At 46.1% G+C, this 26,835-nt stretch overlaps 2 protein-coding genes and 1 long non-coding RNA gene across 6 annotated transcripts in view; 2 read left to right on the forward strand and 1 right to left on the reverse strand.

The window, feature by feature from the left end:
- Positions 1 to 26,531, reverse strand: part of MPI (mannose phosphate isomerase) — a 37,906-nt gene extending 11,375 nt beyond the window's left edge. The window contains exons 1-3 of one of the 4 annotated variants that reach the window (XM_073579513.1): positions 26,416 to 26,531; positions 11,110 to 11,237; positions 9,005 to 9,205 (exon numbers count right to left, since the gene is read on the reverse strand). In XM_073579513.1, the coding sequence (XP_073435614.1) occupies positions 9,005 to 9,199 (195 nt within the window). In that variant the 5' untranslated portion in view covers positions 9,200 to 9,205; positions 11,110 to 11,237; positions 26,416 to 26,531. Of the gene's footprint in view, positions 1 to 9,004; positions 9,206 to 11,109; positions 11,238 to 24,741; positions 24,871 to 24,935; positions 25,112 to 26,415 lie in introns of those variants that run through there. The other 3 variants (XM_073579514.1, XM_073579512.1, XM_073579511.1) reach the window with 3 other exon arrangements.
- On the forward strand, positions 23,370 to 24,556 carry LOC141093068 (uncharacterized). Its single transcript, XR_012232978.1, has 2 exons — positions 23,370 to 23,732; positions 23,895 to 24,556. It is a non-coding gene; the product is annotated as an uncharacterized lncRNA (long non-coding RNA).
- SCAMP2 (secretory carrier membrane protein 2) overlaps positions 26,290 to 26,835 on the forward strand; it is a 76,608-nt gene continuing 76,062 nt past the window's right edge. The window contains exon 1 of the mRNA XM_073579516.1: positions 26,290 to 26,432. The gene's annotated coding sequence lies outside the window, so the exon portion shown is untranslated. The remainder of the gene's footprint in view (positions 26,433 to 26,835) is intronic.

The following is a 26,835-nucleotide window of genomic DNA, read 5'->3' on the forward strand; positions in this document are numbered from 1 at the left end:
AATAGAACTACACTTACCGGTAGTTGGGTTTCTAAGACCCTCCACGACAGCACATAGGAGGTTGCCTCCCCATCCTGATTAGGGACAGGAAACAAGAGGTTAAATAGCCCTCCCCTTCCTCTAATCCCCAGTGTTTTTCAAGGACCACATACAGTGAATGCTTGAAATATTATTTATTCACATAAGTCACATGAACAAAATTTTGTTAGGGGGGGAAATTACCCGTGCTGTCATGGAGGGTCTTAGAAACCCAACTACCGGTAAGTGTAGTTCTATTTTCTCTAATCCCCTCCACAACAGCACATAGGAGGTTTACCAAAGAATAATGGTTTAGGGAGGGACCACGGCTTGCAGGACTTTACTGCCAAAGGCTAGATCTCGTACTGACATAAGATCTAATCTATAATGCCTAGTGAAGGTATGGACTGAAGAGCAGGTAACAGCTATGCAGATCTGCTCAATGGATGCATCAGCTTTTTCTGCCCAGGAGACGGATACAGCTCTGGTGGAGTGAGCTTTCAGGGATACCGGAGGAGGTAGATCCTGGTTTTTATAAGCGGCCGTTATTGCTTTTTTGATCCAGTTAGCTAGGGAGCTTTTGGACGCTTTCTTCCCCTTGTTTGGCCCGCCATACTGAACAAAGAGATTCTGATCTTTCCTCCAAAGCTTTGTTTCTTTCAAATAGGTCAGAACTGCTCGCCGGACATCCAGCGAATGGAATCCCCTCTCTCGTCTCTCGGGCTATCACAGAAGGAGGGCAGTACTATTTCCTGAGATCTGTGGAAATCTGAAGACACTTTTGGCACAAAGGAAGGGTCTAGTCGAAGAATTATCCCAGCAAAGAGCAAACAGATGAACGGCATACTAGGGCACACAAATCACCACATTAACAGACGGAGCTATTTATCTGAAGTATTGCGATATATATTTCAGTCAAAAAACGTAGGTGCTTGCATGAAAAAACATGAATATTTCAATGTAAAGCAGAAAGAGAAATATGCAGCACTCACCAATATAGCTGAAAAACTGTGCGTCTTTATTTCACATGAATTCCATGAATAGATATGTGGACATGCAGGACGTTAGAGGAATGCTAGGGGAGGGAGGTGCCAGACAACGGCCGTTTCACGATTACTCGCTTCTACGGGTCCAGGACTGTTTCACGATTACTCGCTTCTATGGGTCCAGGACTGGACCCGTAGAAGCGAGTAATCGTGAAACGGCCGTTGTCCGGCACCTCCCTCCCCTAGCATTCCTCTAACGTCCTGCATGTCCACATATCTATTCATGGAATTCATGTGAAATAAAGACGCACAGTTTTTCAGCTATATTGGTGAGTGCTGCATATTTCTCTTTTTTCGCTAGTCGAAGAATTAGCCTATCGTCCAGAATTTTTAGATAAGGCTCTCTGATGGACAGAGCCTGAATTTCTCCCACTCTCCTTGCCGTTGTAAGAGCTACGAGTAGAGCCGTTTTCCAGGATAGTTTATCTATCTGGGCCCGGTCGATAGGTTCAAATGGAGGGTTCGTTAGGCCCTTTAGTACTATATTCAGGTCCCATGCCGGGGCCATGTTGGATTTATTTGAATGGATTCTGGAAGCTGCTGACAAAAACCTCTTAATCCATCGATATTCTGCTAGGTTTTGATCGAAGAAAGAACTTAGGGCTGATATTTGTACCTTCAAGGTGTTGGGTTTCAGACCTTTGGCTAACCCGTCCTATAAGAAGTCTAAGATCTTTGACACGTTGGGGTGGAAGGGATCTATTGGAGTGGATCCGTACCATGCTGAAAAGGTCTTCCATATTTTGGAATATAAGGCATTTGTAATTGGCTTCCTACTTTTTTGTAGGGCAGCTATCACTGCATCCGAGAGGCCTCTGGCTTTCAGGATTGTGGCTTCAGAAGCCAGGCTGCCAAGTTTAGGCTGTGGGGAGCCGGGTGAAGGATGGGACCTTGATGTAGAAGGTCGCGGTCCGTGGGCAGGATCAGGGGACCCTCTGAGTTCATCAGTTTTAGGGCTCCAAACCAGCTTCTCTTTGGCCAGAGAGGGGTGATCAGGATTGTGTTGACCCCGTCTGTCCTGACCTTTTGCAGAGTCTTTGGTATTAGGGGAATTGGCGGAAAGGCGTATGCCAGTCCGAAGTTCCACGGGTGAGCGAAGGCGTCCACCCTTGAGTGTTTTTCGTTTGGACCTATGGAGAAGTAATGCTTTGTTTTGGCATTCCTCCGGCTCGCAAATAGGTCTACCTCTGGGAGACCCCATTTTTTGGTTAAGGTATGGAATACTCTGATGTTGAGGCTCCATCCCCCTGGATCTAAGTCGATCCTGCTTAAGAAGTCTGCCTCGGTGTTGTCGGATGCTTTTAGGTAGAGACCTGAAAGGGACAGGAGATTGTGTTCCGCCCAGTTGAATATCCGTGCCGAAACCTCCTGCAGACTTCCGTACTTTGTGCTGCCGTGATGACGTAGATGGGCCACAGTGGTCATATTGTCAGCGTAAACTCTGACATGGATTCCCTGGACTAGCGTTTCTGCTGCCTTTAGGGCTTCTTCCACTGCTCTCAGTTCCCTGTAATTTGATGATTGATTTTCCATGTTTCTGGGCCAGAGTCCCTGGAAGATTCCCTGAGATGATACTGCCCCCCAGCCGCGTTCGCTGGCGTCTGTTGTGATTGACGTCATGGGATCTTGTATCCAGAGTGTCCCTTTTGCTAGATTTTCCTGGTTGAGCCACCAGTTGAGAGACAATTTTACGTGCTGGGGTAGTGATATTCTTGTATTGAGAGTCTCCGGGTCTTTGTTCCAGCGGGAAAGGATATATCTCTGGAGTATCCTTGAGTGGGCCTGGGCCCAGGGGACCGCTTGGATGCACGAAGTCATTGACCCCAATGTTGACATGGCGAATCTTATGGTCACTGTTTTCTGACTTTTTAGAGTCCGAATTTTTGATCTCACATCCACCTGTTTGGTGGATGGAAGGAATGATATTTGGTCGTGGGAGTCCAGGAGTATCCCCAGAAAGATCTTCCTGGTTGAGGGATTCAGATCTGACTTCACCATGTTTACCATCCAGCCCAGGGTCGCCAGGGTCTGCAGTACTGTTTGTAGGTGATATGCTAGCATGGAGTTGGAAGGAGCCAAGACCAGGAGGTCGTCTAAGTAAGGGACGACACATATCTCTTTCCCTCTGAGGAATGCTACCACTTCTGCCATTATTTTCGTAAATGTTTGGGGTGCCGAAGAGATGCCGAAGGATAGAACTCTGAATTGGAAGTGGTGTACTTCCGTGTCTAGGGTGACTGCGAATCTTAGACATTGCCAATGGGATGGATGGATGGGAACTTGGTAATAGGCCTCTTGGAGATCTATGGTGGCCATCGCGGTCTCATCCGATCAGTGGTATCGTCGTTTTTATTGAATCCATTTTGAAGCGTTGGTACCGGACATATCGGTTTAGCTTCCTCAGGTTGATGATGACCCGGTATTTCCCACTTGGCTTTTTTTACTAAGAACAGTCGGGAGTAGTGACCCTGACCTTTTTCCAGATCTGGGACTGGTGAGATTACCGCAGATGATAGCATCTTTTGGAGCTCGCCGTGTAAAACTTTTTGTAGTTTTGCTGACGGAAGATGTGTAACTACCAAGTTTTGTGGGGGGCTGGAGGAAAATTCTATTTTTTCTCCCCATCTGACCGAGACTAGGATTCTTTGATTCGCTGTTATCCCCTGCCAGCTCGGGAAGTAATCTGCGATTCTGCCCCCTACTTGCTTGGCGTCATTTTTTCTCTCTGTCTGAACGGGTATCGTGAAAAATATTTTTGCCTCTTCAGCCTTTTGGGTAGCTCCAGCGTCCCGTTTTCCCTTTGCCCCTGTATTGCGGGGTATGAGTTTGGGGTGGATGATAGGGTTTTTTCCTTGGTGGTGTCGGCTCAGGAAGGTTTTTCTTTTTGTCGGTCACCTTCTCCAATAGTTCGTCCAATGCTGAGTCAAATACGTATTCGCCCTTGAATGGGATGGAACATAACTTCGATTTTGATAGGATATCCCCACTCCACATTTTTAGCCACAGGGCCCTTCGAGTGGTGTTAGAGAGCACGGACGTTCTTGCTGCAATGCGGACTGACTACGCAGAAGAGTCTGCTAAAAAGGCGGCTGCCTTCTGTAGCAGAGGTAGAGAGGCTAGGAGGTCTTCCTTCGAAGTTTCCCTTCTTATATGGTCTCCTAGCTGCTGAAGCCAGGAGGTACAGGGTCCTGGTTACGCAGGCCGATGCAACGTTTGTTTTCAAGGAAGCCGCTGAGGCTTCCCAGGACTTCCTCAATAAGCTATCCATCTTCCGGTCCAGCGGATCTTTCAGCTGTGAGGAGTCCTCGAAGGGTAGCGTAGTCTTTTTAGCTACTCTGGCTACCTGGATATCTACCTTTGGAATCTCCGTCCAACATTTTGCGGCTTCTTCATCCAGGGAAAAAATCGATCCTTCATTTCGCCCGGGATACTTAGCTTCTTTTCCGGGAGTTCCCATTCTTCCAGGATTAGACTCTGGATATTATCGTGGATAGGGAAAACAATTTTCTTCCTGGATTTCAGGCCGCCAAATAGGTCCTCCTACAATGAGCGGGGCAGCCTATCTACTTCTACCCCCATTGTTTTTCTGACTGCTGAGAGTAGTTCTTCCATATCATCTGAGGAAAAGAACCATTTCTTATCGTCTTCTGACTGGACTGGGGTTAGTTCACCTTCTTCCCTCCAGTCCGCTGAGAACGATGATTCGGGTTCTGAATTGGAAATGTCCTCAGGGGTGTATTTCCTCTTCCTTGAGGTTGAGGGCCCCCCCCCCCCGGATGGCTGGGAGAGGGTAGACAGGGACGACTGGATTTCCTGTCGCATCATCCCTCTGAGCTCCTCTATCAGGGATGATTGTTCCTCTCGTACGATTTTTGCCGTGCACTGATGGCACAATGTCTTTTTATGATCAAAGGAGAGTTTTTTCCTACAGATGGCGCATTTTCGGCTTGTAGGTTTTTCTTCCGTTTTTGGTGTAGGATCCTTGTCTCACTGAAAGAAAGAGAGGGAGGGAGGGGGGCCCCCTAAGAATGGGTCCTAACGGCATATACCCCTTTCCGAGTATACTCACTGGGCCAGGGTTTGAGCTGGGCTCTGCAGACGCAGCTTTCAGGGAAGGCGCATCCATCATGCAGATGCTTTTTGTCCTACCTTATGGGGTCTTCCATCAGGGTTCTTAAATAGGAACCGTGATCCAGCTTCCTTTTTCCTCATCCAATCGGATGAGATCGCTCCCCTTCCAAGTTCCTGGCGCCACCTGTTTCCTTTTTTTTTTAATTCCCCGCCAAAATGGCGGTGCGTTCCACTGTGAAACGCAGGAGGAAGCGCCGACACTTCTCCAGACCTCGTGGAGCGCGTCACTTCCGGTGCATGCCGCTCAGGAGAGGGAGGCATGCAGCGCCCAGGGGGAGCGAATACCGGGCTAGGGAGCTACGGGAGGCCCCCACTCACCATCCAGCATTGCCGAAGCGCCAGAGGATGGTGCGGGTCCCACCAGCGGCGGGAGCAGGACGGGGCGGAACGATCGACCCCGGCTGCCCGGCATGAGGTAAGAAGATCCCCGGGATGTCACCGGCCCCATCCACGGAGCACATCCTCTTCATTCCTGTTTAGGGACAGGAAAACACTGGGGATTAGAGGAAGGGGAGGGCTATTTAACCTCTTGTTTCCTGTCCCTAATCAGGATGGGGAGGCAACCTCCTATGTGCTGTCGTGGAGGGGATTAGAGAAAATGAAAGTATGGCATTTTTGCATTGGCCAATAAGGACCACTTCTTTTAAATAGATTATTATACTAATAATAATTTTTATTTATATAGCGCCAAAATACTCCGCAGCGCTTTACAGTTTAACAGTTTCAAAACACAAGTCATAAGTAACAACATTAACAATACAATAGTTAAAGCAAAATTAGACAACCTTGCTTGTGAGAGCTTACAATCTACAATGAGGTGCGGGAGATACAAAGTACAGGTGTGTATTTACAATGGTGTATTTACAATGGTGGTCCAGCCATCTTGAGGAAGTGGGGGATAGATGGGGATAGTGAATGAGCTACACACACTTACACATAAAAGGACTTTGATTAGTGAACGTGATAGACCGCTCTGAATAAATGTGTTTTTTAGGGAGGGCCTAAAACTACGCAAATTGTGGATAGTCCTAGTTTCTTGGGGTAGAGCATTACAGAGGATTGTCACAGCGTGGGAGAAGTCTTGGAGTCGGAGGTACAGATTAGTACAGAGGTTAGTCGAAAGTCGTTTGCAGAGCACAGCGGTCGGTTAGGCCGATAGACAAATGAGGGAGGAGATGCTGTCCGGAGTCCTGGTCAAAGAGAAAGAGGTCCTGCCTCATTTTGTTGTTTCTGATCCCTCCTCTGTCCCTGTCACTTCCCCCTTCCTTTTCCCCTTTTTTCTTCCCGGTCACTTCCTCCCTGCCAGCGTCATGCCCCGCCTTCCTCCAACCCCCTTTTGGGGTCTCGTCCTGCGGTTACTTTACAGTAATCCAGGCGGGAGTGGATCAATGTGACAGCGAGGGTTTTTGTTGTTTCCATGGTGAGAAAAGGGTGGATTCTAGAAATGTTCTTTAGGTGTAAGCGGCAAGAGATTGTATATGGGATGTGAAGGCGAGATTGGTGTCAAACATAATAGCCAGACAGTGCCTTCTTCCAGGGTGTTATTAAGGTGCCACCCACGGAGAGGGAAATGTCAGCACAATTTTGGAAACAAATTTTTTTTTTTGTTAGGAAGTTATAAGGGTTAAAAGTTGACCAGCGATTTCTCATTTTTACAACAAAATTTACAAAACCATTTTTTCAGGGACCACATCATATTTAAAGTCATTTTGAGGGGTGTACATGACAGAAAATACCCAAAAGTGACACCATTCTAAAAACTGGACCCCTCAAGGTGCTCAAAACCACATTCAAGAAGTTTATTACCCCTTTACGTGCTTCACAGGAACTGAAGCAATGTGAAGGAAAAAAATTAACATTTACTTTTTTTTTTGCAAAAAATTTACTTGAGAACCAATGTTTTTTTATTTTCACAAGTGTTAAAAGAGAAAATTAACCACAAAATTTGTTGTGTAATTTCTCCTGAATACGCAGATACCCTATATGTGGGGTTTTACCACTTTTTGGGCGCACGGCAGAGCTCGCAAGGGAAGGAGCGCCTTTTGACTTTTTCAACGCCGAATTGGCTGGAATTGAGATCGGACGCCATATTGCGTTTGGAGATCCCCTGAGGTGCGTAAACAGTGTAGAGCCATGAAAATAAAAAAATCTTTTTTTTCCACAAAAATGATCTTTTCGCCTCCAAATTTTTATTTACAAGGGTAACAGGAGAAATTAGTTCCCCAAAGTTGTGCAATTTGTCCTCAGTACGCCCATAAAGAGCTTATCTAGATGTGTGGTGAGCACTTTGAACCCCCAAGTGCTTCACAGAGGTTTACAACGCCCAGGCGTGAAAATAAAAAATCTTTTTTTTCCCCTCAAAAATGATTTTTTTAGCCCGCTATTTTTTTATTTTCACGAGAATAACAGGAGAAATTGGACCACAAAAGTTGTTGTGCAATTTGACCCGAGTACGCTGATACCCCATATGTGGGGTTTACCACTGCTTGGGCACATGGCAGAGCTCGGAAGGGAAGGAGCGCCATTTTGGAATGTAGACTTTGATGGAATGTTCTGCTGGCATCATGTTGCGTTTGCAGAGCCCCTGATGTGCCTAAAGAGTGGAAACCCCCCACAAGGAGCTTACTAGATGTGTAGTGAGCACTTTGAACGCCCAAGTGCTTCACAGAAGTTTATAACGTAGAGCAGTGAAAATAAAAATAAAACATTTCCACAAAAGTGATTTTTTTTTGCTCCCAATTTTTTTACTTTCTCAAGGATAACAGGAGAAAATGGACCCCCAAAGTTGGTGTGCAATTTGTCCTGAGCACGCTGATGCCCCGTATGTTAGGGTAAACCACTGTTTGGGCAGACCACTGTTTGGGTACACGTCTGGGATCGGAAGGGAGGGAGCACCATTTGACTTTTTGAACGCAAAATTGTCTGGAATCAATGGTGGCGCCATGTCACGTTTGGAGACCCCCCTGATGTGCCTAAATAGTGGAAACCCCTCAATTCTAGCTCCAACCCTAACCCACCCCTAACACCTAACCCTAACCCTAATTCCAACCCTAACCGAAAAATGAAAATAAATATAATTTTCTTTATTTCATTTTATTTCCCTAACTAAGGGGGTTATTTACTTTTTTTTTTTTTTTTGATCACTGTGATAGGGTTTATCACAGTGATCAAAATGTACATTGAATGAATGGAATCTGCCGGCCAGTTAATAACGGTGATCGCAAAAGCGGGGGTCGGTAAACACTTACCCGAATCATGTTCTCTGGGGTCTCTGCTACCGCAGCTAAGACCCCGGAGAAAATCTGACTCTGGGGAGCGCTAAACACTTAAACCACAGCGCCGTTAATTAACGGAGCTGTGGTTTAAGTACCCTTAACTACCGCTGTTAAAAGGCGTATCGGCGGTCGTTAAGGGGTTAATTGCCAATGGTCATGCCTGTCGTTCAGATGACCACTGCAGCTAATCATTGGCATCAGTGGTCGTGTGCTATACATGCAAGTGTCATTGCTGAGGCCAGTTGCGTAAATGAGCTACATGACGTCATTGTTGCAGAACCAGTGGGGACCACTAGAATGGGCTCACCCAAGCCATGGGGGATAAAGTACAACATATTTCCTGCCTTTAACCTATTTAAGACCAAGACAACCACTCAAGCCTTCCTTCACATATTGCAATATCGATAATTACAACTGAACATTGCTAGAGACACAGATTCTGCAACACAAGCAACTATAGCACAAAATCTCCAGTACATAAGAATATGAACTACATGAAAGACTAAAAGAACTCTGTAACCCCAATCTTGTTACCTTGTCTGGATGAGCCTGGATGGACAGTGCCAGCCTCACTGACAGTACTTTAAACAGAAAAGGTAGCTGATCCTGGAAAGCTTGTCTGACCTTCCACCCCAGGCATTCTGGATGGGATGCAATCCATTGTCCTAAGGTCTTCTGATTAACACGGTTGTCTGTGATCAAAGCGTCACCTTTGGGGTGAGTCCCCATCCACAACTAATCAAGAAAAATATTCAGATTAGGGATTAAATAAGAGGTAATCACAAAACAGATTTACTGAAACTAGTGCAAGATACTGTAATGGGGGATGAGGAGCGAGGAATATTCTCAACTATCAGTGGAGGGGTCAGGAATTAATATTGCAATACTGTGATAAGAAGAATTCTATCATTCAGATTTCATAAAAAATCAGCTAAGTTTAAAAAAAAAATATGTACATGTAAATTAGATTCATATTTCTTATTCTTTACAAAAGAATTTTCAGTAGTCTCGATATCATCACAGGCAGGATAACAATGACTATACACAGCTGATTACACAGGAACCACCATTCACAATAGGTCAACTGTATGATCACCTTTCTCCCGTTCCCTTTAAAATTACTTTTGCAAACGCTCAGATGCTTTTATACAAAATTTGGGTCTGCTACTAAAATAATATTGCTGTAAAGATGCAAATTTCTTCCAGCAGAATGTTAATATATTGTCCTAAGGTTCCAAACTGAAGGGCAAATCTTAAAGGGGTTGTCCGGTCTAAAATTAAAAGTCTGTGTGACTGCAGACTCGTGAATTCTTCCAGTTCAAGCATTGTGGCTCCGCAAGGATTCACCATTCTCTGCCAGAGTGACTGCAGGACTTTTTCACTTTAGACTGGACAACCCCTTTAAGTAACCACGTTCATAAATAAAACTTTTTGAAAGGCAAACGTGGATCTCTTGAAACAACGCATATGAATCTAGAGTAGCCCCAGGGGCCAGTGAAAAGGTTACAAGATTTCCAAATTGGCTTTAAAATAGCATGTCATATGGAAAGCAAAAAGACTACAAAAAACCCTTAAAACATTAAAAAAAAACTGATACCAACAGTAAGTTATTTAGTTATTATCTGATAACATATTCCCTGAACTAAGACTTCAATTTAATATTAATGTGAATTTAAAGGGAATCTGTCACCTAATTTTTGGCCTATGAGATGCGGCCACCGCCATCAGGGGCTTATCTACAGCATTCTGTAATGCTGTAGACAAGCCCCGATGTAACCTGAAAGATAAGAAGAACGAGTTAGATTACACTCACCCAGGGGTCCGGTCCGGTGCCTCACATCTTCTAGCGATGACGTCCTCCTCCTTACTTCTGCCTCGGCTCCTGGGCAGGTGTACTTTATCTGCCCTGTTGAGGGCAGAGCAGAGTAGTGCAGTGCGCAGGCGCCGGGAAAGGTCACAGAGGTTCGACACCTGCGCACTGCAGTACTTTAACTCTTGCCCTCAACAGGGCAGATAAAGTACGCCTGCGCGGGAGCTGCGGCAGAATGAGGAGGACAGCATCTCTAGAAGATGGGAGGTCCCCTCGGTGAGTATAATCTAACTCTTTTTTCTTATCTTTCAGGTTACATCGGGAGCTTATCTACAGCATTACAGAATGCTGTAGATAAGCACCTGATGGCATTGGCCGCATCTCATAAGGCCCTTTTACATTTAGCGATGCACCAGCGATCCGACCTGGTCATGATCGCTGGTGCATCGCTAAATGATCGCTAGTGAGCTTTCATACAGAAAGATCTCACAGCGATGCAGCAGCGACGCAGCGCACGATACTCACCTTTCACACACAGCGATCCTGACGACCTCCCGCCCGCATCCAGCGTCGCTCGTCATCACAGCAGGAACCTGACGATGAGAAATGGAGCCGGACATTCTCGCGCGATCAGCGATGGACAGCGGGGGAGCCGGTCGGAGGTAAGTATCACACATAGCGATATCGCTATAACGTCACAAAACCAGTGACGTTTTAGCGATATTGCTAGCGATATCGCCATTTGTAAAACCCCCTTTAGGCCAAAAATGAGGTGACAGATTCCTTTTAATGAATTGCTGTCAATAGTCTTAAATCATATCTTTGTTACCTCCGCATATGGTTTGTTTGGCTCGATGTTCCGCTCAGAGTCACCACTAGCCCATAGTTGAGCTACTTCGCTGTCTCGCCCAAGTTTGCCCCATGCATAGTCTTGCACCGCACAGGACAGAAGAAACACTGCATATGAAAAAAAAAAGGACTCAGAATAAGGCAAGCCAAATACTTCCTCACAATTTTATTTAAGAAAGTTTGGGATTACTCAGCCAGTCTGCAGGACTATGCACAAGAAATTTTCTATTGCTCCTCTCATCCTCGCAGTTTGGAGCGGTCATAAATGCAGACAGCCCATTTGTGCCGTGTTCCCAAAATGATATGACAACAGTGCACTCTTTGTAATTTAATGGATATTTCCCACAACTGAAAATCAAACAGGTCACCAAATAAATTACAAATTTCCACAGAATTCTTTCTGCCTATTCTTTTTTCTCTGCACAAAGTTTAGATCCGCTGCATGCCAATTCTATTCTAAAATGTCCAAAATATCAACATAAACTTGTGCATTTATTGAAGATGTAATGACAGCCATCTTCCCAGTGCCTTTACCTGACATGCAGCCCCATATCAATGACTGTGGAAATTTGCATGTTCTCTTCATGTCATCTTTATAAATCTCATTGGAACGGCACCAAACAAAAGCTCCAACATCATCACCTTGCCCAATGCAGATTCGCGATTCATCACTGAATATGACTTTCATCCAGTCATCCACAATTCACGATTGCTTTTTCTTAGTCCATTGTAACCTTGTTTTTTTTCTGTTTAGGTGTTAATGATGGCTTTCATTTAGCTTTTCTGTATGTAAATCCCATTTCCTTTATGCTTATATGGGTGCGAGTGAGCCGAGACTCAGCCGTGTGTCGTTGCAAATCACAGCATGCTGCGATTTCACTTAGACGCTGAAAACGGCCGAGAAAAAAAATCCTTAATGGGAGCTGCCCCATAGATGAATACTGGTCCGAGTGCTAGGCAATGTTTTATCACATAGCATTCGTCCGTATTCCTTGCAAGTGTGACCCCGGCCTTAGTCACGTGACGATGCGCTGCTCTTCCTAATTCTATCAATGTTCAGTGAAAAACAGAGAAGCAGGAAGAGAAGCTCATTGTCACGTGACCATAAGATTGAAAATTGCATATGAGTGAGGCAGCCGGCCATGTGATGACTCCTGGAACCAGCAAGCAGAGCTGAATCCTGACAGTGAGTAGATTATACTCAGTTAGGATTGGCATGCTACAGGGCTTCATTTTATATTTAAAAAGGTGCGTCCTGGTTTGAGATGAAAGTCTGCAGTCAATATAGGTGTGCCCACTCACACTTTTCTCCCATACTGTCTCCCTCCTCACACTATTCCCCTCAATAGTCTCCTCGCACATTTGCACTCTCACTCTCCATACTGCCACCTCACACATCCGACTACCCATACTGTGTCCGCACCCATCCCATCACTCTCGCTCCTCATACTGAGACTGCACCCATCCCCCCATCTACACCCTTGCTCCTCATATCATGTCCTCATATTGTGTCTATACCTGTCCCTTCTTTGCTCCTCAAACTTGCATCCTCAAATCAAACCCCATTATACTAAATCACCTCCACACACACAGTAAGTCTCTCCACCACAGTGAATCTCCCCCAGCCCTGTTACACTAAATCTCCCTCCACACACAATAAATATTCCACACAATCCAGTAAATACCCCTCCCATTATATTCAATCTTCGGTGTCTTCAGCTCCACTAGTGTGGAGCACTTACCACCACTGTGAGCCAGCGTGTGACGTCCGCAGCATGATCACATGATCTGATCATGCTCCCGACGCCGCTCTGACCCAATGGTCAGAGCATCAATTGGAGATGCAAGTACAATTGAGCACTGTGAGCCGGCGCGTTGCAGCTTCCCTGAGTCTACGGTCAGCCGGCTCAGAGGACTGATGACTACCAGGCCGGGGCGCGGCAAAATGCTGCTCAGTGCACTGCCCATCGGCAGTCCGTTCTACAATTCTTCCTTTCAGTAAATGGAAATTTAAAACATCTTGACCTAATACAACTCGCTCAACTACTGGGCTTGTCACAACGGTTCCGCATCGGTAAGAGCCAGCAGCTTGGCCTTATGACAGGAGCACCAGGCCACTTTGTTTAGAGGTGAATGACTCCATACTGACAGCAAGCAGAAATCCTGTAAAAGGCCGAGAATTGAAACAATGAGAAGTTGCACAACTTTTCATTATACCATGACAGAGCTTTATGTACTTAAGACAGACTTGTGTTGGTTGGGCACATTGCCACCTGTTTCACACTAGGTGTGGATTGCGGGAAGAACTTTCATCTGATTTAGAATTGCCACGTTTTTTCTTTGACGGGAAGCAGTATTCATCTCCTGCAGAGTCAGAACTGGATAAAATTTGCCACAAGTCTAAGACAGTTATCTGCAGACCATGGTTAGATCCAAGTAAATGTAGAGTAACATGCAATTAACTGTGGTGGTTATATACATAAGCTGATGCTACTAAAATATGCTGAACCACCGCAAAGCAGCATGCTGGGTATTGTTCCAGCCACTACTTCCAGAGGCCATGAGATATTATTTATTGTTGTTTGGAGTTGTTGTGTGATGTGATGACTCTTTTCCCTGCATAAGTCATCATTAGAACTACAATTACCCATCACTGCAAAGCTCCTGGCAGCTGAGCTTCACCCCCCCCTACAACTCCTGACTCATCTGCTGTGCAACGCCTCCTGCCAGGGTCTTTGTAGAGATGTAGAATTGTAGCTCTAATGATGACTCATCAAGAGAAAAATAGAGTTCCTGTTTCTACACAGAGTTTAGAAGAATTCAGCTAGTCAGTTTTAATTACATGATGTCCTAGACCTAATGGAAAAAAGAAAATAATTAACAGGGTAGAAAGGCAAACGTAGGAATTGTATGTACACAGTGCTATATAATATGAAGATTGCTATATATTAAGAGGATGAAAACAATTATGGGAGTACTAGTACGGTATGTGCACACGTTGCGGATTCGTCTGTGGATCCGCAGCGGATTTGGCCCTGCAGATCCACAGCAGAGTTTCATGCGGTGTACAGTACCATGTAAATCTATGTAAAACAAAAACCGCTGTGCAGCTGTGGAAGATTCCGCACGGAAACGCAGCGGTTTATTTTCTGCCGCATGTCAACTTTGTGCGGATTCCGCAGCGTTTTTACACCTATTCCATTCTAGGAATCCGCAGGTGTAAAGACGCAGGCGAAATCCGCACTAAATCGTCAGAAAATCCGCAGGTCATTTTACTTGCAGATTCTGCAGATTCCGGGCGGAAAATTCTGCAATGGAATCCGCAACATGTGCACATACCCTAAGGGTATGTGCACACTTTGCGGATTGCTGTGCGGATTTTTCCGCGTGGAATCTGCTTATTTTGGCAGAATCCGCAGGTCAAAATCAGCGCGTTTTTCCTGTGGCTTTATTGCGGAATGGGCATGCGTTTTTACACCTGCGGATTCCTATAATGGAATGGGTGTAAAAACACTGCGGAATCCGCACAAAGTTGACATGCGGCAGAAAATAAACCGCTGCGTTTCCGTGCGGATTTTTCCGCAGCATCTGCACAGCGGTTTGTTTCCCATAAATTTACATTGTACTGTAAATCACTAGGAAATCTGCAGAAGATCCGCAACATGTGCACATACCCTAAGAGGGCACCTCTTGGGTCATCACTAGATGCCACTAGCAATCTCTAGCAGTGTATCAGCTACATGTACTCTTCTCACACCACCTTAGCATAATGCTTGACAAGTACATATCTGGGCCCTCCCAGATAATCTTTTCCAGGCTCCGATAAGAAATGTCAAACTGGAACGCTATTGAGCTTTCATGCAATAAGCAAACAGAGTGCTGGCAGACATGTTGAGGATTTCTCCAAGGAAGACGTTAAGGTGTGTTCTTCTGACTCAGATACAAAGATGAAAAATACTGCCAATACCACGACCAGCCAACGCCAAACTATCTATAGGATGGAGGAAAGCTTCCAGTAGGCTTCAAGAGAACCTTTCACTGGATTTTTTATTTATAAACTGAGTCCCTCCACCAATTGCTACAGTTCCACTGATTCTGGACCAGCGTTTGTCTTCTGTGCCCCTCTGTTGCATAGCTATATCCCTTGGTAATAATGACGCAAATATTTTCTTTAACTTTTCTGTGGGCAGAAGCTTTTTCCCCTCTAAAACCAGACAGACAATCAAAACACACCCATACTAACAGACGTTCTGTGGACCATGCAAAGAAGGTTGAGAGGAAAAATCTTCATCTTTATTAATGGGGGCATAACTTTGGAATAGAGAAACAGAGGAAAAAAAAAGGTTCAGTATCAGTGAGACTGCAAGAATTGGAGGAGGTGCTCAGAATAAATTTATAAAATTCTGTAAAAATAGTGGATGAAGTTTACCAAGCATGCTTCATTGCAGCGGTTCAGCTTACTTGTGTAGCATCAGGGTAATTTTATGCTTATGACCACTACAGCAAACAGATTTTGCCAAATTTACCTGGATCTACCTATGGTCTGCAGATAAACATCTTGGTCAGGCGACAAAGCTAAACTAGGGAGATCACTACTACACCCCTTAAAAGAAACGTGACACATGAGCAACCATTTTAGTCTGCCGCTAATAACAGAGAAGCAGCAACTACTAATGCGCCAATTCTTATTGACATCTGCAACAGTGGGAAACACTCCGTCTCTGTACAAGAAAGTCCTCGGGAGGGCTCAGGGGCACTAGAAGCACCAGGTGGATGTTTTGGGAAGGGTAGAGAACAAAGCCGATGGCATACATTAATTATTATTACACGAGTGACAGCAGCTAGTTTTTGACACTTTGAAAACAGAAAGCATTCATGCCTCTGGCAGCAGGTGTTCGTTGTATATTACAGCTGATCCTCCACCGCCTCTGCTGCGGGAAAGATTACGGCATTATCGGCAGCTCAGACGCCATTGTAATTAGTGTGGCTGCATTTCTCACAATTTCTCCCTGTGATATAATCGCGATGGTGCTAACTGGTTGTTATAAAAGCTTGTGGCACAATCCTAGCCTCCAGGAATGCCATCTCAATATACCCATTAGCTAATGAGTCGACAAAATCAGAGTTACTCCCTCTCCAAAGAACAGAACATAAGTTTGAAACCTCAAGAATGGTCTCTGCAGCCTGGTCCTGAATGAAGAGGACATTCACATGCGCAGCTTCCATTCATTGTCTATTGAACTGGCATGTACAAGCGCTCCAGCAGTCTCAGACAATGAATGGAGAGGAGGCTGCACATGTGTATCTGCGCTCGGGCTGGGGCTGCAGAGACCCATTTTTTGGTGGAGTCGGTGTCATTGAAATTGAGGAGTTGGAGTCGGAGGTTTGGCTTACCGACACCACAGCCCTGGTTCCAAGGCCCTGATTTCTGGGGGGTCCCAGCAGTTAGCAGGTAATCTCCTTTCATATGGATAGGGGATAACTAGAATGGATCCGTCAAGTCTGCAACTTGTGGATGACACTGGCTGTGTGTGCTGATGTGCGTTGTGGACAGATGCAGGAGCTGCCTGCTTGGTTAGGCTACTTTCACATTAGTGTTTTTAGCGCAATAGAAACGCATGCAAAAAACGCATCATGCGTTTGCGTTTCTTAGGCGCAAGCGTTTTAACAAGTTTCAAGTCATGTTAATTCTTAAAACGCCTGCGTTACCATAGACTGTAATGAGTTATTTTGTCACATTCCGTGCGTGCATGCGTTTTTCTGACGCCGTTGGATGGACTCAAAAATGCAACAGGTTGCGTCTGGCGCGCCTAGGTGCACACCTTAAAAAAACCACATGCGCACAAAAACGCATACGAACGCGTGCAAACGCTAGACCATGTGCACGCCATGTTAAACATAGGTGCGCATGCGCATGGACGCGCACGATGCGCTGTGCAAAAAACGCTAAGGAGAAAGCAGCCTTAGGCCTCTTTCACACATCAGGTTTTCGCCGTCAGGCGCGATCCGGCGCTTTTGACAGAAACCGGATCCGGCGAAATGCAATGCCGGATCCGGTTTCCCCCCCATTGACTTGCATTTGCGCCGGATGGCCATGCGTTTCATCCGGTTTTCGCCGGATCCGGCAATGTGTCGCGATCCGGCGTCTGGAAAAAACGGTGACTGTAACGTTTTTTGTCTCCGGCGAAAAAGCCGGACCCGGCGCGTCCGGCTTTTTCACACAATGAAAGCCTATGAGCGCCGCAATGCGCCGGATCCGGTTTTTTGGTCTGAGCATGCTCAGTAGCTCTGCCCACAAGACATATATAAAAGCAAGACAGTGGGACACACAGCCACACCCAACATGCCACCCAAGACAGCAACCAGGCGCAGGAGAAGGCAGGAGACCACTGCAGCACCATCCGCACCACCACCACCCCAAATGGAGCAGCAAATAGAACATGCTGAGGAGGGGAGGCCAGCAGCAGATGAGAGACGGTAATTATCAAATAACCCATTCCTCCAAACTAGGGCTATTGAATATCAAGATATTCATTGGCCCTTTGTTTCTCTTTATTCAACAGCCGCCCAATAGATGCAGCAGCAGCAGCAGCAGCAGCAATGGCAGCAGCTGGAACACCACCCACAGGCATGGAGTGTGGCCACCAGGAAGACAGCACATCATCTTCTGGGAGCCCTCCCTCGCATCGTCAGCGTTTGACGGTAAGTTTTTATTTCCAAAATCCATCTTCTCTGTAATATATGTCTATTCATTGCCTTTTATTTCAAAACAGGAATCACAAGATGAAGAGGAGCTCCCAGAAGAAGAAGGAAGGGGTGGACAGACACCTGGAGTGGGCTCACAATTGGTAAGTTTTTTCCATCAAACGCAGAAACACAACATCACACTACACACAACACATAGAAAACAATGTTCTGCAGACCACACACAGCAAACAAATGCCTACATCCAAAGACATAACATTTTTTGTTTTCTTCTCTAGTCTTCCCAATCTGGTGCTCGGCCAAGAGGTCCTCGCAGTGCCTCCCAGGGTCGTCGGCGACAGCAACGCGGCGGTCACCAGCGTGTAAGTATAAATATTTTTGCTTTGTTTTTTTGCACTTTTTATTTCATTTATTTTGTGGAGGCTAATTATGTTATTTTTGTCTTTTTCTTTAACAGCCTTCACAGCGTGCTCCCGACTCTGACGGTGAGGATGGAGGGATTGATGTGGACCGCCTCATCGATCTCGTCAGAGAAAGGGAGCCGCTCTGGAATATGGCTGACCGCCGCCACGCTGACCTGATCGTTACCCGACGACTCTGGGAGGAAATCTGTTCGCTCCTTGTTGGCCGCTGGGAGGACCTCGAAGCTCGGGCCCAGATTAAAGAGCGTAAGTATATACAGTACCGGTTGCTTGATGTAAACCAGTGTTTCCCGAACTCCAGTCCTCGTGGTCCCCACGGATCATGTGTTCAGGATTTCTATTTACTATAGAAATCCTGAAAACATGACCCCTGGGGACCATGAGGACTGGAGTTTGGGAAACACTGATGTTGTATACTAACCACTCCTTTCTCGTTTCAGGGAACAGAATTGTGAATCGGTGGCGGTCTGTGAGAGATCGTTTCAAGAAGGAGTTCAATAAAGAGATGCGGGCCCCGAGTGGATCTGGAGGACGCAGGAGCAAGTACAAGTACGCAGAAGCCCTGTCGTTCCTCCGGGAAACGATGGTCACCAGAAGGTAAATATTACACACCACATGTGAAAAAAAATGTTATATGTAAATTTTTTTTTCAGCCAGGGCCATACCATGTCAGTATTTTAATTGTTTTTTTTCTCTTTATTCCACAGCACGGTGAGCAGCACTCGGGAGCCGGCACGATTGGACCCTTCTGAGGCGATCCATGAGGAGACCAGCACCGAGGGACACTTCGACCGCCCCGGTACATCTGCACCTTCCCAGCCTTCCCACACATTCGACCCATCTGTCCCATCCACCAGCACAGGAGCATCGTGGCCGCCTACATTACATGAAGCTGCTGGTGAGGAGATCGCTTTCCCTTTACCCCACCCTTCTGCCCCTGCCACCTCTAGTACACCTGCGGGTACTGGGCGGCAGCGGCAGAGGGGTCAGGAAAAGACTTATGCGCCAGAGTTCTTGCATCTGAATGCATCTTTCCAGAACTGTCTAAAAGTCTTGTCAGAGCAAATCTCCGCAGGCTATCAGCAGATCAACTCCAGCATTCTGGAGGTGAAGACACTTCCGCAAACCATGCATTCAGAAGATCTTCGCCAAACCACACCTTTTTCAGGTCTGTTGTGGAGCGCATGGAAACGCTCTCTCCTGCCCAGCAGATGCATGTAATGCATTCATGCCACGCTGCTCTCCAGCAAGTTACCTCCCAACCTCCTCCTCCTCCCACCACAGTAGTTCCTCCACCTGCACCCCCTCCAGCCACTTTCCATCCTCCCCCTCCTATTACATCTACACCCCCTCCAGCCACTTTCCATCCTCCCCCTCCTATTACATCTACACCCCCTCCAGCCACTTTCCATCCTCCCCCTCCTATTACATCTACACCCCCTCCAGCCACTTTCCATCCTCCCCCTCCTATTACATACCATCCACCTCCCCAGCACCATCCACCTCACCAGTACCAGCAACCTCACCAGTACCAGCAACCTCCCCAGTACCAGACATCTCCCCACTTCCAGCAACCTGCCCCGTACCAGACATCTCCCCACTTCCAGCAACCTGCCCCGTACCAAACTCCTTCCCCATACAACTTGCCATCAACATCATCTGCTCCTACAGTCCCTGCCCAACCCTCCACTCCACCACCTCTTCTGCTTCCCACATGTCCACCCATTCTGTAGTTTTTTCCACACCTTCACCTCTAACTGTTCCTTCCCCACCACGATCCCAGTCCTCTCTCCACACTCCCAGTGTCGAAGTGTCCCGCAGCCCCTACAGCAGTATTTCCACCACACACTACACAGAATTATAATGTGTGTATTTAAATAAAAATGACCAGTTTTATGGTTTCAGTTTTATAGTTTCAAAGTTTTATTAAACAAGTTTATTAAAATTTTAAAAAAGTTTACTAAAAAAAACATTTTTCAATAAAAGTTAAATTATTTTACACTGGTTGTCTGTCATTTCTTTCTGCGGCGAAAAAGGTTAAATACAGGGTATTTAAAAGGTAAAAAGGTATTCAAAACCAGGTATATAACTGTGGGTAAATTTTAGCTTTTTGCCACAGTTGTGTTCCTGGTTGTGTTTGAAGCAAAGTATTTCACCTAAAAAGTTGTGTTTATTGTTGGTGATTTCCTAACAATGTACACAACTTTTGTTAAAAGGTGAAATACTTAGCATAAAACACAACCAGGTACACACCTGTGGCCTAAAGCTAAAAATAGAGACCATGACAAGATAGCCAACTTTGGTTGGCAAAGGTATATACTGTTGGTACAGAAGGTACACAAGTTTGGTTAGGGCACAAATCTTTCACACTCTGTCATCCTGCCAGTGTACTCTGCCTTGAGGTGACAAAGTATAGTGCAAAATTGTCCCTCATTACTGAAACCGTCACAGAACTTCTAGTGGTAATGTCATGGTAATCTTGCAAGGTGGTTTCTTCAGAGGTGTCCTCAATGGAAATGGGTTCCTTGCAGATAACAAAATTGTGGAGTACCACGCACGCTTTGATCACCTCGTCCACAGTTTCTGTCTTGAGGTTGATCGCAGTCAATAGGACCCGCCATTTGGCTGTCAGAATACCAAAGGTACATTCAACCATTCTTCTTGCTCTTGTGAGGCGGTAATTAAAAATGCGTTTTGGTCCTGTCAATCCTCTGCTAGAGTACGGTTTCAAAAGGTGTTCTGACAGCTGGAAGGCTTCATCCCCTACACAGACAAATGGCATAGGTGGACCAGATGTTTGCGGCAGCGGTCTAGGTGGTGGGAACTGGAAGGTGTTTCCATACAGTTTACGCCCCATGGCAGACAGTTTGAAAACTTGAGAGTCATTGGAGCGGCCATAGGCCCCAATATCAACCGCAATAAATTTGTATTCTGGGTCAGCGATGGCCATGAGGACAATTGAAAAATATTTCTTGTAATTGAAATATTCCGATCCCGATCCAGCTGGCTTTACAATGCGGATATGTTTCCCGTCCACAGCGCCCAAGCAGTTGGGAAACTGACATATCTGTTGAAACTTGTCAGCAATTTCAATCCACCTCTCTGTTGTGGGCTCTGGTAAAAACTCTTCAGCTAAGGAGTCCCACAGTGCACGGCATGTGTACTTCACAATTCCAGATATGGTGGAAATCCCAAGTCTGTACTGGAAATGCAGTGACGAAAGGGATTCTCCAGTTGCAAGAAATCTGTGGGGAATTAAAAAACAATAAATTAGTTTTAAATCACAGCATTACATACCAAAACTCAGCTATAACACTTGGAGATACAAATTACCACCAACAAGATTGCAGTGAAAGTGTGCTCTGATGCGATCACATCCAATAAATGTGGCTTACCTTAAAGTCACCATCAGACGCTCTGCGGGTGAAACAGAGAAGCGGCAATAGGTGTCCGCTTTTCTTATGAGGTGTGCAATGCGCTCCACCAAGTAATCAAAATTCTCCATTTTCATCCTAACATATCCAAAAAATTTATCCGGGTTTCGTCGAAGGTCCATGCATAGTGTAGAATAGACCCCACGCGTCATTCTCTTGGCTGTGATGGGGTGGATCCACAAACGTCGTCTACGATGCCTGATGCGCTGCTGTCTCGCTCTCTCCTTCTCCAGAACAATCACCCTCAAACGATTCGCCTCCGCTGTAAAATCCGCCAAATTCTTCAAAATATTTCCAATGACAACATCCATCTTCGCCAGTAACTTGCTCTTCTCTCCAACCTGCACTTTCTCCTCTACAACCTGTCAAAGAAGGGCTGTAGGAACATGCTATATATAGTTTTCCAGTAGCCAATCCCGTTCGGAAGGCCACAAGGGTCAATTTTAAAAACCGGATCCGGCGTAATCCGTCGAAAAACGGATAGAAAAACGGATGAACCGGATGAGACGGATCCGGTTTTGTCTGTCCAGAAAAAGACGGATCCGCCAGAAAACCGGATCTGTCACATCCGGTTTTACGAAACATTTGCCGGATCCGGCACGACGCCGGATCGCGCCTGACGCCGAAAACCTGATGTGTGAAAGTAGCCTTAATGGGACCTGATAAGCACATGCTGGCCTCAGGACTGTGCTGAATATACCCCATGTGCACCAGCATACAGGCTTCATATTAACCATATTAGACTGGTCTGCACATGGAACAAGAATATGTTCATCTGAACTTAGCCTTACATGGACAGGAAAAATACATTTTTGCAACAAGTAGAAAATAAAAGTAGAGTCCTCAGTGGTTGGTAATTTAATGGCTAACTGAAGAAATGGTAATGTTAAATAAAACGTTTGATTTTCCAGCAGGGGCCCTATCCAGAGCCCAGACTAGCGAGGCTCTACCCCCGGCCAGCGCATCCCCAGATGAAGGACCGGTCTCTAAGGCCGGAGTCAACACCAGGGAGCTTCAGAGGAAAATGAACTCGCTGCAGTTTGTCAGGCTCCAACTGAGAAGCAGCAGATTTCTGTGACGAGACATATTACAAAGTTATTTTCACATAAACTATTGATTTATGACTAAATAAAGAGACTGTGACACTTTGTTTTTCGTTTCTCTTGACTTCCAAGCAGTGTGATGCAGGAATTACTTCACATACACCCAGAAAGGGGCCATTAACAGAACAAGCCCAAAAAACAAAGGAGTCATATCAAGATATTGGCTGAGAAAGAAGGAAAACAAAGGCTTTAGGGATCATCTCCTATTAGGCTATGTGCACACGTAGTTTTTAGTCTCTGCGGATTTTGTAGAGAAAACCGCAGGAAATACGCAGGACAAAGTGCTGCGGTTTTTCTGCGGTTTATCTGCGGATTATCTGCGTTTTTTCTGCGGTTTTGCCCTGCGGTTTTACACCTCATAATGGATGAGGTGTAAAACCGCAGCGTTTCTGCACCAAACAATTGACATGCTGCGGATTGTAAACCGCAGCAAAACCGCGCGGAAAAAAACGCAGCATGTGCACAGCTTTTTTTTATTTCCATAGGAAATAAAGGTACTGTACAACGCAGCAAAATCTGCTGCGTTTCTGCAGAGCCAAAACCGCTGCAGAAACGCAGCAGAATCCGCAGCGTGTGCACATACCCTTAAACGCCAAAATAAGTCGCCTCCAGAAAAGGGTCATGAGGTATACCGGGGAAATGCAGCAGACTAGCGGGCTGCCAGAAAGAGACCAGCAGCGACCCCCAGCAGAAAGCGCACTGGCACACTACAAGTTAACCCTCCGTCAGGCGCAATAGATCTGACAGGCACACAGTAATTAGTTTCACTTCTCTCTCCTTGCCCACTTATCAGAAAACCTCACCCCTCCTAGTTATCTCCTGACTCTACAGGCTCTGTGAAACCTGATATCACAGTGACTCAGCAGACCTTCTAGTGAGCAGATATCAACACTTTGGCTTCTCAGGCACATTGCGCCTGATTTCAACACAAATTGAAAGGTTAGTATTTTCTTTTTTTATTCATCACGATTGTGTATTTAGCTTGTTTTATGAAGGATTAATGCTAAGTTAGTGTACATAAGTACTGTTTTCTTAGACAAAAGGAGGGTGGCTTCTAAGGCACATTGCGCCCTAACACATACTCTTTCTCTCTTGCTTCAGATTTTCTGCTGCAATGGCCAGAAAACAGTATGATTCATCTAAACCCCTTCATTTAGAAGAAATGAAGATTTTTTTGTTAGAAGATGATGAGGAAGAACCAGCAGTAACTGAGGATTTAGAGGAATCTAGTGACATTTCATCTGAAGATGAGGTAGCAGAATGTAACACTGATTCTGGAACAGAGCAGGATGGTGATGACACTGATACAGAGGAAACAGACACAGATCTAGCTTATTATTTGGGCAAAGATAAAAATACAAAGGACGTCCCAAGGACGTTCCAGAACAAACACCGACTCTACCACCTTCTAAAAGACGCAGTTGTACTACCTGCTCATTTGTATTCTGGTTTCAGAAGGCTTTCTAAATATGACTGCAAAATATGTAAAGAATCAATCTGCCTTTCCCATGCAACTTTCGTCTGCCAGCCTTGCTTTTCTAAGTGTACCTGTGCTGCTTCTGCTGCAATTGAAACCACTGAAGATGAGTAGAAAATAATTAAGTAACATCTAAGTGCAATATCCTTTAAGTTTTTTTCCATAATTTTATATTTAAGCAATAGTTACGTAAAGATAACTGGAGCCTATTTGGCGGTACTACCGAAAAGTGGTACTTTTAGTTTTAATAAGTTTATGGTTAATAAATGTTTTTTTTTGCATCTGATTTGGTGTAATCTCTTTTAATACATTCCTATGAAGGTCACTGACTACTTCTATAGTCCTGAAATTGAAAAATGTAGCTACTATAGGTGGTTTTCTGACCTGTGCTTGTCAGGCACATTGCGCATGAACTGAGGAGAATCTATATTGCGCCTGACGGAGGGTTAACGGTCCGCCAGCAGCAGTTACCGGAAGTGGAGCCGGCCGTGGGTCCCGGTAACGGGCAGGCACCAGGTATTCCTGCACATGCCCAAATCCCGCAGAGCATTAGTGTAAGACAGGAGCAGAAAGTGCAGGGACCCCAATCACCGGGAGCAAACCCCGCGCCGCTGCGCACTGTAGGACTACAACTCCCAGCTAACCCCTCGCCCCCGTCCACTCACCTCTGGGTTCAGCCATTAGTGATGTGTCGTTCGTGAACGATCCGATACAATGAGCCGTTGTTTTTTTTTCTGGCGCCTGAAAGCAGTGAATCCTGACTGTGACTCATCTGGGGGGAGGAGCAGTCAGGAGAGGAGGAGATGTGGATAACTGCACGTGAGTTAACCCTTCAGTCCCAAATCTATCCTGCCAGTTCCTCCATGGCATATATAGTGTGTGACTGTATGTAAGAGGAGGGACGCAGCACATTGTCATCATCATCATCTGCAATGACCTGTGCGTTACCTTTAGGCCCAAATAAAGCTCCACATTCCTGGCCCCTCCTCCCTGGCGTATACATACAGTATATGGTGTGTAGGAGGAGAGGCTCAGCATTGTTTGGTATATCATCATCTCATAGTGTTAGGCTGTGTGCACACGCTGCGGAAAAGGTGCGGATTCATCCGCGCGGATTTTGTACAATCCGCAGGTGAAACCGCAGGTCAAAATACCTGCGGTTTTACCTGCGGATTGCTCTGCGGTTTTTCATCTCCTCGATGGAGGAGATGGCAAACCGCAGGAGAATCCGCAGAAAGAATTGACATGTCAATTCTTTCTGCGGATTGAAAACCGCAGATAATCCGCGCAGAAAATTCCGCACCGTCTGCACTGCGGTTTTTGATTCCCATAGCGAATCATTGTACTGTACACCGCGGCCAAAACTGCTGCGGGTCCGCAGCGGCCAAAACCGCTGCGGAACCGCAGCAAAATCCACAGCGTGTGCACACAGCCTTAGGCCAGGTTCACATTGCGTTTATGGCCCTGCGTTCAACGGGATCGTTACATAGCGGCACTAACACTGTAACGGATGAGGTAACGCCCCCATTGGCCGCAATGATACTAACGCATCCAAAATCGGCCTGATGCGTTACTTCATGACGCCCCCTGGAGCGCGGTCTGCAGCATTTGTGGCGGCGTCATGAAGTAACGCATCAGGCCGATTTTGGATGCGTTAGTAATGCTGAATAACAGAACGATGACTGTGGAAAACGGATTTCTATTTAAAATAAGAGCCGTTTAAAGATCCAAAAGAGCCGGCTCTTTATGATGAGCGGAGCCGAATGAGCCGGATCACCAAAAAGAGCCGAACTTCCCATCACTATCAACCATCATTCACTACTTCCACCTCGCTCCTGCTCGCAGTGCGGCTGCGCAGCACGTCACACCGCACAGCATGCCGGGAATTGTAGTCCACATTCAGCTAGTGACGTTGCAGCTAGGAATAAATATAACACACTACTTCAGCGCTCGGGACCGGCGGCAACTGTGTCCAGACACCGTTACCACCTAATATAAATAGCACACGGCTTTATTCCAGTAACACCACAGCTTCTTGTCCTGTCATGGCCAGAAAGGAACAGCAGCGGCGCTCCCCCAGCCACTGCAGCACTGACTGCCAGCTCTAGGCATCGCACGCCCTCCCTTTGCGTCATGCAACCTCACCTGTTACCTGTGTACAGGTAAGCCACGCCCCACCCGGATATCAGGAAAAGCTTGTCCCATGTTAGCCCTGCCCTTCGCCTCCTGCGTCAGTCCTCAGCGAATACAGCCGTACAAGTCCCGCCTCTTTTGTCAAAAACTCGCTAGATGATTGGCTCCCAAACAACTGAGCAATCCTTCAGCTCGCCTATTGGTTTCCCTACATACGTCAATGTCATACGCGGAAGCCCGCCCTGAGAAGTCTGCCCTGTCACATTAGTGATGGGAAGTTCGGCTCTTTTTGGTGATCCGGCTCATTCGGCTCAGCTCACCATGAAGAGCCGGCTCTTTAAACGGCTCTTTTTTTAAATAGAAATCCGTTTTCCACAGTCATCGTTCTGTTATTCAGCATTGCTGCTTCCTCAGATTGTCAGCTCTTGTGAT

The sequence above is a fragment of the Dendrobates tinctorius genome, unplaced genomic scaffold, assembly GCF_039654945.1.
Source record: "Dendrobates tinctorius isolate UK_male_01 unplaced genomic scaffold, ASM3965494v1 ptg000062l, whole genome shotgun sequence".
NCBI classification, from domain to species: domain Eukaryota; kingdom Metazoa; phylum Chordata; class Amphibia; order Anura; family Dendrobatidae; genus Dendrobates; species Dendrobates tinctorius.